The sequence below is a fragment of the Anolis sagrei genome, chromosome 3, assembly GCF_037176765.1.
Source record: "Anolis sagrei isolate rAnoSag1 chromosome 3, rAnoSag1.mat, whole genome shotgun sequence".
In the NCBI taxonomy this organism is placed as follows: domain Eukaryota; kingdom Metazoa; phylum Chordata; class Lepidosauria; order Squamata; family Dactyloidae; genus Anolis; species Anolis sagrei.
Window position 1 is genome coordinate 252,550,204 of NC_090023.1, and position 14,267 is coordinate 252,564,470.

General features: G+C 40.5%; 1 protein-coding gene across 6 annotated transcripts in view; it reads right to left on the reverse strand.

Annotated features, from left to right (window-relative positions):
• The window catches only part of TNIK (TRAF2 and NCK interacting kinase), a 308,720-nt gene that overhangs the window by 235,139 nt on the left and 59,314 nt on the right, over positions 1-14,267 (reverse strand). For all 6 annotated transcript variants that reach the window (XM_060767526.2, XM_060767524.2, XM_060767528.2 and 3 more), the window contains exon 2: positions 8,451-8,516. In XM_060767526.2, the coding sequence (XP_060623509.1) occupies positions 8,451-8,516 (66 nt within the window). The remainder of the gene's footprint in view (positions 1-8,450; positions 8,517-14,267) is intronic.

Here is a 14,267-nt window from a genome sequence, read left to right on the forward strand (position 1 = left end):
GTGCCAGATTAGTGACTCCAAAACCATTTTGGTAATTCAGAGGATCACATATCAGTGACTTGCTACTACCATACCTCCTCAATCCTATTCAATCTATTCAATGTCAGAAGCTAAACAGAAGTCAATGGATGGGAAACAAGCAAAGATCTCCAAAAATATGTAGGAAAGAATAATTGCCAGTCTTAGGGCCCATCCAGACAGTAGCTTTATCCCAGAAGCCTCTGTAGCAAACAGGAGGGTGGCCAGACGCCGTTCCCTGTAAATCCGGAAGCAATTGCTACAAAAGAAAAAAAAAACCCACACAATTTCCAGGTGCGGGAATATTGCAGTTTTGAGCCAAATATCCAGATCCCCACATGTCTGTATGTCCCGGCAATCGGAAATCACTGGATTTTTTTTATTTGGGTTTGTTCCGGGATTTTAGATATTTGTTCCTGATTGGTCGGTTCCTAAAAAGAAGGTGACACTTGAGTAGAAGGCAAAAACTTTGTTTGTGCGCCGGAAACTTCATAAAATGGTGAGGGGCACATTTTCTGTGGCCACAACAAAGTTGTGGCCTCCTAGTCAATGTTGTACATCTTTTCACAAGAAGAGCAATCCAGAACAGTCATGTACGTATAACCCAGGAACAGCACCCTGTTGTTTGATGCCACAAGTACAAAACTAAATCTGTCTGGACAGATGACCAGGCAGCCAGGCTCTAAAAACAGTAGATAATGACAAAGTCCTGTTCCTGGCTTGAAAGTGTTCCTGTTTGAGTGTGTGCTCCTGTCTTGGGCAGAAGTGGTCCTACCCCATGAGGTAGGTATGTGTGTGTATTTATTTATTTATTTATTTATTATTTAAACTTATATGCCACCACTCCCCTGGGGCTGGGAGCGGCTTACAAGAATAGCTAAAATCTAACAAAATTTAAAAGCAATTTAAAACAATTTAAAAACAACACTGTCAAACATTAAAAGCCTGTCAAAACAGGTATTATATGGGAAATACTTCATGAAATGTTTGGAAGGCACAGTTTTTTCCTGGCCAGGACAAAAAGTAGAACTTTTGTGGTGATCTACATATCTGAATCTCCGCATATCTGCATCTCACAGGGTTTTGTTTTTGTTTTTAAAACTGTCATCTTCCAGTGGAAGTCCAGCAGCGGACATCTTGGGAGTCTTTAAATCTTGGAACAAAGTCTGGACAACAGAGATATCCCGGTATCAACAGGTCTGTATGTGGAACTCTCCTGAAGTCCAAGGGTTTTTTGCCCCTCACTAAAATCCGTGATTTAGTGCTGTCTGGAAGCACCCTTAGTTGATAATCCTGGGATGTAGAGACCATTGATCTGACTCAGTATAAGGCAACTTCCCATGTTTCTTTTTATATACAGTATGCCCTTGGTATCCAACAATAAGCCTTCACAGACACCAATAAGTGCAGACTGTAAAGCAAAAAGAAATTCCAAAACAGTGTTTGAAGCAGATAAGCATCCTGGATTCCTGCATTATCTTTTCAACTCCTTCACTGGCACTTTCAGAGGACAGAAGGGTGATGGCACCTTTCCCTCAAAGCACTCACAAGACCCAAATGTCAGCATGCCATATTGGCGCGCTGGCGTGTGTAGGTTGGCTTCTTTGTCTCCCCTTCCCTTCCTGATTCTGCTGTTATCTTTCACACAAATCAAGTAGCACAAGATGTACCAGTTGCTCTGGTAACAAGACTCCCCCCTCCAGCCCCACTTCTCTCAAAGAAACATTTATTTGAAGACTTCTCACAGAAAAGTTTGAGCTGCCGAAGAACTCCACATTTCTGGGACATACACACAATTAATTCCTTTCTAACAGGGACATTTCATCTTCTAAAGATGTTCCAGAAAAATGGAGCAAACCTAAAAGAAACCTCCATATAGAGGTTGAATGTCCCTACCTGAAATGCTTTGGACTAGAAGTATGTTGGATTTTGGATATTTTTGGATTTTGGAATACCCTTATTTCTACATATGTACACAATGATTTATTTTGGAGATGGTACACAGAGTTCTTCTTTGTTTCCTATACCCTTTTTACCAGGCATGGGCAAACTTTCTAATTTGGGGGTCGCATGGAGCAGGGCTGGCGGGCCAGGTTTTCCCCAAGCCCCCTGACTGCCCTTTCCTCCCCTTCCTCTTCTCTTTCAGAGGCAGAAAGTGAAGGAAAAATGGGGAATGTTTGGATCCTAAGAGGATGAGATGGTGGATAGGAGAGGAAAAGTGCATTCATTAAACTCTGTATTGCCTACTTCTGATGTAGAATACTAGACCTGGAAGAGACCAATCCAGTCCAACCCCATGCCATGCAGGAAGACACAATCAAAGCACTTCAGATAAACAGACAGCCTTACAGAAAGGCCTCCAGAGAAGGAGACTCAATCACACTCCCAGGCAAGTCTATGTCACTCTCCAACAGCTCTTACTGTCAAGAAGTTTTTCCTAATCTTTTCAGTTGAATCTCTTTGCCTGCCATTTGAAACCATTGCACCCTTGTGACCCGGTCTCCCCCTCCTCCTTCTAAATGGAACACCCTTTTAAATTTTGAAACATGGTTCTCATGTTCCCTCTCTACCTTCTCTTCTTCCAGCTAAACATCCCCCAGGAGGAAGGAAAAAGAGAAAGAAGGAAGGAAGAAAAGGATGGAAGAAAGGATGGACGAGAATGGAGGGAGAGAGGAAAGATAAAAGGGAAGGAAGGAAGGAGAAAAAGAGAGAGAAGAGGAGGGAGGAAAGAGGGAAGGAAGGAAGGGTAAAGGGGAACGAAGGAGGAAGGGAGAAAGAGGGAGGCAAGGAAGGGAGGGAGGGAAGGAGGAAGAAAAGAGAGAAGGAAGAAAGATAGGCTAATGAGAGAGAGAGAAAGAGAAGGGCTGGGTTTGCCCATACTTGCCTTATACACATAGCTTGAAGGTAATTTTATGCAACATTTTCCATAGTTTTGTGCACAAAACCAAGTATGAGGACATTTAACCATCAGAAAACAAAGGTGTCACTCACTATCCATAGGAAGAGTTTGGAAGTTTGGAGTATTCTGGCTAAGGGATGCCCAACAACTACTATGCAGTTTTCAAAGTACTTCTACCTAACACATGCACTTATGAATCTTTTATGACAGTTTGGTAAAATACTTTCTTCTGCTCACTGATTCTTACAAAACAGTGGCTTGTGTAAATGACCAGGATCAGAGTGGAGCCAAGTTGGGAGATTCCTATCTCACATTCCTAGTCATTTTGCCACCCATCCTCTCTAAGGCAACAAACACACCCTGTTAATAGTATTTGCCATCCAAGCACAACTGCCTGCCCAATCCCTTACTCAGGTTGCCAATTGTATTTGCCCTGAGAAATAGCTTCATTGGCAGTTCTAGATGTTTCTGGAATTCTGATTTATTCATTGAGGTATTCTAAGAGAAGTAAAACAAAGAGCTAACAGCTCTGCCCTAAAGATCAAATGCATGATGGAAACTGCACACAGCACCCACCCTTCCCTGGCAACTGAAGGAGTCAATAAGCAGCTGAAACAACAATCTGACCCCCCAAAAAGTTACAATCGTGTCTAATCAAATATCTGTTCTCTGTTAAAATTCTTGGATCTTGTTTTGTTTGCACAACATAGTTGGGCAACTTGTGGTTTTAAAATATGCTAGTGGGATCAAAACACCCACCCAGCCTTATCCAACACCATAACTGGTAGAGATAATGGGATTTGGAATCCATGAAACTCGACTGCAACAAACTCCTCATCATGTTCCAAAATATTTCAACGACTCTAGCCAAACTGAGAGAAGGCCAACATTTTAAAACTGTCAACAAGTAAGCCTTTAGACTTCATAAATGTTTGTGTGTGAATGAAAAGGGCTATATCTATAAAATCTATCTATAAAGATATATAGATAAAAGATATATGAAATCTTTATGGCATCTTTTTTCCATGATCATATTTTCTTTCTTTGTGAGAGTGTCTCAAAATACACGACTGTTTCAAAATATGATGCCTAATCCCCACAGAACAGGAAATGTTGGATGTTGTTCAGAATTCAGTTGATTTAGATTCCCTGCTGTTAAAAAGCCAAGGGAGAAAATTAAGAGGCTTACTCCATTATCAATTTTGTATTTCTTTAAAAAGCTGTGTGCTAGTATAACTTCTCGAAAACCTATTTAAATCTTAATAGGTTTCTGAAATAATAGAGGCTTTGGTTGCAAAGGAAGGTGGAGCATTCATTGCACACAAGTTAGCACTGTTTATATGTATATTTGGCAGATGAAGAATGTGAAGGTCCAAATTAATCACAACAAAACAAGGAGGAGCTGAATCGGAATCAAGATCTCACTTCTCTCATCAACTGCCCAGGTCTCTCTAGGAGACCCAACCCATTACATGACAAGCCTTGATCTTAACAATCAGGAGGCATTTTATGGTGGAAGAAGAAACAAAGAAGGCACACAGGCACAGCCCAAGTGAACTCGCTTCAAGGTTAAATAATTCCTCCCACTTGCCACAGACAAGAAGGAAAAATTACTGCCTATAGCATATCCAGCTACAATTAATGTGCTTGCTACCCTAAAATCATTCCTCAGCAGAGCAAAAGAGGTCAAATATGGTTCAGTCAATCCAGATTTTTTTTCTCGCAGAAGGCCCCAGAACAAAGTACTGTGGCTTGATAGATTTTCTTTCTCTGTTCCTCCCTCGGCTAGAAAGAAAATGCTTTTACTAGAAAACAATTTATACAAGCAGATAGTTTTCCATCCTCTCCATCCACATCTCAGAAAGACTATTAATTTTAGGAAGTCAACAACAAACTCAAAAGATTAGAAATACACCCAGAAATTGTTTGTTGTTCTATTCTTTCAACAATAAAATAATGTGTTTGATTCACTTGAAACAGATAAGATGCTACCCATCTCTGTTTTCATTGAAGTAAAAATTATTCCAATTAAACTTTAATGGAAGAGATGAAGATTCATTTATCCACTTGGACACGACCAACCTTTGACTGAGCCATGAACTCATGGGGTTCCTGTCTATGAAGATACATTTCTACTGTACTATTTAAACTCAGCTTATCCTCCTTTTAGTCAGAGCAAGTGTTATCAAACAATGGTAACCCTCCCAAAGAATTTATAGTTTACCACAGGCCTGTAGCCAGGATTTTGATTCGGGGGGGGGGGGGGGCTGAGTCTGAGTGAAAGAGGGTGTACCCTAGCAAACCTTCTGTATTGTTACCCCAATACCCCCATGCATATGGGATATATTGAGTATGGTGATCAGATCATGATATGAATAAACACAACAGTTTAAATAATGCACCAGTAAGGCCTTTTTGCGAACCACCATGAGAATTTCGGGGGGGGGGGGGGGGTTGAAGCCCCTCAAGCCCCCCCCCCCCCCCCCCCGGCTACATGCCTGGTTTACCAAGAGACAACAAATAAGATACAAGTAACTCAAAAACCATCAAATTTGAACAATTTAGTAAAGAGTTAAGTAGTATATATTTCACAGGGTACAGGTGCTGCTGGGTTTATTACCAATCTTCTAAAGCCTTGAATTTGCGTACCTCTGGACCTATGGGAAATGCTTTTAATAAAAGGGGAAAATATATTTTAAAACTGCATACTGTATCTATTTCTTATATAAAGTGTATATAAACTGCTTTGTTAAAATGTAGCAAAATGTAACCTAGAGACAACCAACCCTCTGTGACCTTGTTTAAATAATCTCCTGGGAATTGAGAAGGTTGGGCAAATCCCTCTGGCTATTACCCAAACCAGGTAATCATCAGATTCATTGTGTGTATGCAAAGATAGGTGATCTCCTCTGATAGCCAACTAAGCTCAAGGTGATTGTACAATTAACCTGAGGCTGAGAGTCTGCTGCTCCCTTGCAGAAACAGGGGCTTAGAGTATGTGCATTCCTTAACGCTTTTTACTGACAGCCAAGTTTTTGATTACCTAAGATCTGCACGTTTGCCTCTTGAGTCTCGCACCTTTGTTTTCTGATTTCCATATCTTTGTTTGGCATAGAACTGGAGTCTTGGGCTCATCCAAAGCTCATCTTTACCACTGTCTTCTTGTGGGTAAGATTTCCCATTCTGCTTTTCCATTGAAACATTAAGCTTTTAAATTGATGTTGTAGTCACATTTTCCAGCAGTAGTTATTAGAAATATGCACATGTTTAGAACTAGGTCAACTTTTACCATTATTTTACTAGCAGAGAGAATCTGTTTAAACATGACTCTAATGCTCTTAGCCTCAGCAAACCAGAGCAGAGACGTTTGGAAATTAAACAATATAAAGAGGAAAAAATAGCTACTCAGTAGAAATATCTCCTGTGCCAATTTATAAAAAGATGAATCCTCAAAGCATAACATTAGTAAGGGATTAATGCTTTATTTGGAAATGTACACTTTGGAGAAGTCCAGAGTTTCAATTCAGTTGTGATTCACTTGCATTTTTTATCATTCCTACTGGAAGGATTATTTTAAAGCAACAGAAGGATAAATGCACTAAAATGTGAACCAAATACTTCCTGACAAATCAGCTACACATTTCACTGATTTCCTTTTTTATATAGGGAGCAGGGACAGGGAATAAACAAGTGAGATATGTTGCATGTTTAAAACACAAACACAGAAGGAATAGCCTTTAAAAATGTTATCTTAGAGTGAAAAGATCAAAAATGTATGAGGGATTCTGTACAAACAGCTTGTTAACATGCCGTAACTCGTTTCATCCTTAATTCTCAGGATAATATAGCTATCATTTACATCACAACCAAGTAAAAATCAATGTGGAATGCTTAAATATAACATTTTCAAAACATTTATGCTGGTTACCCAAGAACCGGTCATGTTTATGGAAAATGTCCTTGGGGTTTGATTCTGCCACCTTGCCTTTGCTTGAAACTGTCCTATTCAGATGTTCGACCAGGAATGGGCAAACTTTGGCCCTCCAGGTGTTTTGGACTCCAGTAGACTGTTAGGAATTGTGGGAGTTGAAGTCCAAAACACCTGGAGAGCCAAAGTTTGCCCATGCCTGTGTCGGACTATCATTGTTCTAGTTCTATGGTCTATGTTGTAATCTGTCACACATGTAGAAGGCAGCAATGTATTCCTTATCTGGAATTCTAAAATACTTCAAAATCCACATGGGACAGGGAGGGATGCTCTTGTTTTCTGATGATTCAATGTGCAAAAACTTTGTTCCATACACAAAATTATTTAAAATATTATATAAAAGTATATTCAGGTTATGCATATGGAATGTACTTGAATTCAATGTTTAGATTTCAGTCCCATCTCTAAGATACGTACATATATGCAAATACAGGTATCCAAAAAATAATAATAAAGAATCAAACTACTTCTGGTCCCAAGAGATGTTCAACCTGTATCAGCATTTGCCAATGCTTAGAGTAGAAATAAGCTACAGTCCAATAAATTACATGCAAAATGTGAGTAGATCAATAGGTACCACCTTAGCAGGAAGGCAAACATGATTGATCCATGCAATCATGCCGTCCACACAACCAGGAGGCATCTACAGACAATGCAGGCTCCTCAGCTTGGAAATGGAGATGAGGAAATGTAGATGAGCACCGCCTCCAGAGCCGGAGATGAAAAAAGGGGAAGCCTTTGCCTTTGCCCTTGTATTTCTGTTTCATTGTATCAAGGCACTGAATGTTTGTCTGTGTCTGTGTATATATCCTGTTATCCACTGAGTCCCCTCAGGGAGATAGGGTGAAATATAAATAATGTGTTGTTGTTGTTATCGTTATTATATATCTGCAAGGCACAACCAGAAGATACCTTCAAACTGAAGGCTCTCCTCTAATAACCCTTGAAATAAAAGGCTGTCCTCGCTAAAGACACATGGCTACAGTGAAGACAAACCATTTCTTTAAGTATATATCCACTTGAATAACAATTTGCCATTAAAATTGACAAATCAGAACCCAGTTTCGCTGCTAACAAACAATGACTCATTTTTGCCTCAAAGCGAGTGAGAGGTTGGGAGAAATCAAAGGACAGATGTCAGAGAAACCCTACTTACTCATCTTCGGCAAGTGTCTAACTCTTCAAGACACACACTGGTCTTCAGTTATAATGTGGCAGACTTAACTATCACACCAGGAAGGAGCCAAAACATTCGTAATTGGCCTGGGAAGAATTTCTTTTCATCTTAAAATATGTTTATGCATTAATGCAAAAAAAAAAAAAAAAGTTCCAGAAACAATTATAGAAACATAGATTGCCACAAAACATTGTGTTTCTGAATGCTCTTGTTTACAACTGTACATTTTAAAAACAAGTACCAGCAAGAAGGAGAAAGAGAAGGTGAAGAAGGGTTACATCTTTTTCCTTCTGCAATCACTGAAGAAAGATAAGCAAGGAATGTTTAACATGTAAGCTCGTATAATAGAAAAACCATAGAAGGTTTACCTTATAGACTTGTCCATAGGTCCCATTGCCAACAAGTTCAACCAGTTCAAAGATGCCTGCAGGATCCTGGGAGAAACAGAAAGAAACCAAGACAATCAGAGATCTCCAGCATTAGATATTTAAAAGTTGCTACACATAAACCTTGTTAAACCCATCTAGTCAGCATTCTGCAAGGCAGCTCTTTTGCATGCAAGGACCAAAATAGATTTCAAACAGACAAGGGCAGGATTCATAGCATGGGTCAAATCCCTTCTCTGAAGCAGGTTTCTATTTAAAGTGGGGGAAAAGCAGAGGAATTTAAGAACCTTGGCTTTAGAAACTATTTTATATATAAGTAGTTGAAAAGAAGGCCTACATGCAACTACACTAGTGGTAGGTATGCACTTCCAAGGCTCTGCCCTTCCTAAATGCTTAACTAAGTTAAATAATACATATACATTGCCAGTGCCTGTCCTAAAACAGGCCCCTTCCCATTTTTCCATTTTATATACTAAGAAAAATATGGGGATATTAAGATGTGTTGCCCAGTTGCTGTACACTGCCACAAGTGAGTGTTGGCTATGTTCTAGGAACACTGAATAATGGGGGCCTATTTTGTACCAAAACTGTGAAGTGCTCCAGGCAAAGCCAATGGCAAATATAACTCAGGGGTAGAATATCATCAACAGCAGAACTCTGTACAGCGTTTGCTTGGGAAAAGGCTTTGTTCATCAAAGGCTTGATAAATTTGACTGCCATGATCTAGACTGCGCCAGAAGGAATCCTGCAGGAACTCAGATAGAGCAAAACTGAAGAAAGTACCCTGAACAAAAACATCTGTAAATCCTGCCTGTTTTATGTTGCCAAAGCAAAAAGGGACATCTGTATAAAGTTGGGGGAAAGAGGGGAATTTTTTTTTGCATTTATAGTCTTTCCGGGAACAAAAACATCCTTGCTAAAATATTATTAATTAGAGGTTGTGTGGTCTTTTGATATTGGAATTCTGAAAGGATCACATTTTTTAACATAATTGAATGGTTTTTATTGTCCTCAACATGAAATCACTATATACTTATAAGGAACTCCTAGCCTACTCCAGAGGCCTGTTCACACTATAGAATTACAGCATTAATGCTATTGTTCATTTGTTCAGTTGTTACCGACTCTTTGTGACCTCACGGACCAGCCCACGCCAGAGCTCCCTGTTGGCCGTTACCACCCCCAGCTCCTTCAAGGTCAGTCCAGTCACTTCAAGGATGCCATCCATCCATCTTGCCCTTGGTCGGCCCCTCTTCCTTTTGTCTTCCACTTTCCCCAGCATAATTGTCTTTTCTAGGCTTTGCTGTCTCCTCATGATATGGCCAAAGTACTTCAACTTTGTCTCTAGTATCCTTCCCTCCCATGAGCAGTCGGGCTTTATTTCCTGGAGGATGGACTGATTGGATCTTCTCACAGTCCAAGGCACTCTCAGGACAGCATTAATAGTCCACTTTAATTGCATTGGTTCCATCCATAGAATCATGGGGTTAGACATTTAGATGGGACATTATTCTTAGCCAGAGAGCTCTAGTGCCACACCAAACTACAGATCCAAGGAATCTACAGGCTGGAACCATGACAGTTAAAGTGAAAGAAGACCACTGTAATTATGCACACCCACCTAAGATACAAGGTAAGGGGGATGACAATGATGATTTTGATTATTTTCATAATCATTATGGTGGTGGTGGCTGCTATGGGATGAACAAAACATTATCTAGATGGCTTTGCCAATACAGCTGGCCCTCCAAATGTTTGCACATTTCATTATTTATGGAATTGATTAATAGGGTTTTTTTTAGGAATCTGTAGATCCTCCAATGTGATTATGTGGAAGTCGGCCATACATCTATGCTGTAGGGCCTAGAAATGCATAGAAAATCACTCTTCTAAGCATTTGTAGGTCCTCCAACACAACTTTATTGTCAAGATGACTATAGAGTTGCACTAGAGGACGTGTAGGTTCCTAGGGGTGTTTTCTTTCAGGTAAAGTAATTAAGTGTTTTTAACTGATGGTTTTTCTGCTTTTGTGGGGTTCCTGTGCCCCACCTCCAGCACATATGGAGGACTGACTGTACAAACCTGTGTTCCAACCACTATTTATTAATTAATTTATTTATTTATTACATGCATTTCTACCCCACCCTTCTCCCCCCAAAGGGGGACTCAGGGCAGCTTCACATAAGCATCATATGATGCTGTCAACATATAAACATCAAGGGTTACAATTAAAACAGTAAAAATCATTAAAATATATTATATAGCTACATTATCAAGTTCATTAAACATATTAAGATGTCAGTTAAAACCAAGACCAAGTCAGGTAAATCTAGTGTCGCATATGTCCTAACTTTCTTTCCAACTGTCGCTATCCACTAGCCAAACGCTTGGTTCCAAAGCCAACTCTTCAATTGTCTTCTAAAGGACAGGAGGAAGGTGGCTGTCCTGATGTCCTTCGGGAGGGAATTCCACAGAGCGGGGGGGGGGGGGGGGGGGCACTGCCGAGAAGGCCCTGTCGCTCGTCCCCACCAACCGCGTTTGTGAGAGTGGTGGGATCGAGAGCAGGGCCTCCTCTGATGATCTTAAGCTTCGTGATGGTTCATAACAGGAGATTCATTCGGACAGGTAATCTGGGCGAGAACCGTTCAGGGCTTTAAAGGTTAAAACCAGCACTTTGAATTGTGTTCAGAAGCTGATCGGCAGTCAGTGGAGCTGGTGCAACAAAGGAGTAGTATGCTCCCTGTACGTTGCTCTGGTGAACAGCATGGCTGCCGACCATTGGATTAGTTGAAGCTTCCGAGAAGAGTAGAGAGTGTTGAATTGGTCTATTCGGGAAGTAATCAGAGTGTACCACTGTGGCCAAGTCAGACTTCCCAAGGAATGGGTGCAGCTGGCACACAACTTTTAATTGTGCCAAAACTCTCCCAGCCACTGCCGAGACCTGGGGTTCCAGGCTCAGCAATGAGTCCAGGATCACTCCCAAACTGCGAACCTGCATCTTCAGGGGGAGTGTAACCCCGTCTAACACAGGCTGTCACCCTATCCCCTCTAACCCTATCCCCTGATATACTACCATATCATTTGCAAATCCAAGGCATTTTTGAAGCATTGCTTTTTGCAGCTTGTTAGTTTTAAAAAGTATTTCTCAGGAAGAGGTTGGGCTGAAACCCACCATCTGAAAAGCATTCAGGGCCTCCCAGCAGGAAAGCCACCCAGGGCAAATGAGCATGTAGAGCACAGCTGGATCCAAAAGCACTTACACAGAATCTCACAGCTCAACATGGCCAAAAAATGTGGGATGTTTCTATAACCTGAAAGGCACTTTGTGCCAGAAGAACAGCAGGTTTCCTATTGGCAGAGGAATGGAGTAAAGAACAAACATTTGTGTGTGTGCTTTAAAAAAAAGCTATTGATTGTGAATCTTTTTCTTATCCAATTGCATGAAACAAAGTCATTTCAAAAGACGTTTCCTTAAAAAAAAGCCAAAAAAATGTGTTTTCATTCACCATTAAATGCAAGTCAGATAATAGTTTCCCATAAGCAGAAAGGCCTTTAGAAATGAAGCTAAAAATTCATTGGCTGAAAGAAGCATACAGGAGCTCTCTTTCTAAATATGGATCAGTACAGGATGCTGTTGCTAAGAGTCAGTCCACACTGTTCCTAGCGTTAAAGGTTTGGTGCACAGCAGAAATCGTGCTTTCAGGCTTAGCTGCTCCTGGAGGAAAAAACTACCAGCACATCCCGACCAGAGAGAGAAAGAACCAGCTTATGGTGACAAAGAGATTGCACTGAATTTAAGAATATATGGTAAATTCTTTCCTATTGCAAAAGAAGATTACTATTCTCAAAATTCCATATTTCCAGTTTATGCTAATTTCCATATATGATAGCCTCACAGGACACAACTACAAAATCTTTGACAGGTATACATACAAAAAGCCATATGTATCTTCCACCTGCCAGCGTAAATCCTTCATCTGTCATATCTCCATCCGATGCCACCCAATCAGAAGGATAAAAGTAACCTCATCCAACTCCAACAATATTAACTCCTGAGGAACAATTAGTACAATGTTGTACTGATGCTGGTGGGCTTCCCAGAGTCAACTGGTTAGCAACTGATTAGCCAATGAGTAAACAGAATATTGCACTAGACACAGCTCCAAATGGCTCTTCTTATGATCTTAGCAGATCTCACTCCTTAAATATTCATTATATCAGTCCTGCAAATCATCTAGAAGAATGTGAATAAAAGATAAGAGAGTTGCCCCCATGCAACAGGCATGTAGCCAGGGGTGGGGGCTTGCGGGGTCAGCCCCCTCCTCAAATTCTCAGGATGGTCCATGAGAAGGCCTTACTGGTACATTATTTAAACTGTTATGTTTATTCATATCATGATCTGATTGCCATGTTCAATATATCCCATATGCATGGGGCTATTGGGATAACAATACAAAAGGTTTGCTAGGGTAGAACCTCACCCCCCCCCTTTGAATCAAACTCAACCCCCTGCACCCTCCCTTGAATCAAAATCCTGGCTACAGGTCTGCCATGCAATGTATGTTTGGTAGTAAGTATCCAAAAACAACCCCATTAAGACCAGCATTCATTTTTTAGTCTGAGATTAATGCTGTCCACATCATCATCATCATCTACTTTATTTAGATTCTGCCCTATCTCCCCAAGAGGATTCAGGGTGGATTATAGTACACATATACGGCAAATATTAAATGCCAATTATACAATTAACAAAGACAGACAGTACATAAACAGAGGTAAAGACTTCCCATCTTTTTCCATCTCTGGCATCTGGAGGCTGTGCTCAACTCCGGGCATGGGGGGGGGGGGGTGCTGGTACTCCATCTTCTATGCCGAGAAGCTTTGTTGTCTTAGGCACTCTCCCGATCTAATTGCCAGCATGTCTGTATGGGTGCCTTTTATTACCTCTCCACCAAAGCGGTACCTATTTATCTACTCACATTACAGATTTCGAACTGCTAGGTGAGCAGAAGCTGAGCTGATGATTGGGAGCTTATTCCAACCTGGGCTTGAACTGTCGACCTTTTGATCATCAAGATTTTCTGCAGCTGGTGGTTTAACCCGCTGTGCTAAAGTCCAGCTCATTTTGCCATTTCAGGTGTATGATCAGAATAAGGTACTCAAACATTCTATTCTGGTGCAAAATGGTAGCCTTAACTTTGGGCTGAGCTGCTCAGTATTTTAATTCACCAGCATTAGGACCCTATGGTTTTCAGTTTCCTTACTTGTCTTGCTAAAAGGGCTCATTCTAACTAGATTGGATTGAACCTAAAATGTCCCGTAAGACTGTTTTTTTCAGGTGTTACCTGTGCACCCATTTTCTAGGAACAGAGTGCTAATCCATCCAAATATTTTATTCTTGTTTCTATAACCACAATTACTCTATGTAGCTTAGCATTCACTGTCAAGCCAGTGAATGACACTTCACTCTGCTGCTGGCACTAACAGTTGCTATTTCAGCAAAGCCATGGCAACTGGGAAGAGAATGCTAGTTATTAATAATATTTAAAAAATAAAGTTTGGTCTTCTATTAAGGTAACATGGCTTGCTTTGATTTTACTAATACAGCTTTCAGTGAAAGAACAATTATTCTTTAGAATTCTGAACCAACCCCACTGCCACCCCTCACTAAATATAAAAAGTAATATTGTTAGCTTGAGTTTCAGGCTAACAATATAGCTAACTGAACATTTATGGAAAAGATTGCTCTTTTCATGCATACTTTAATTTTCTCCATTAACAAGTCACATCAACTCATCT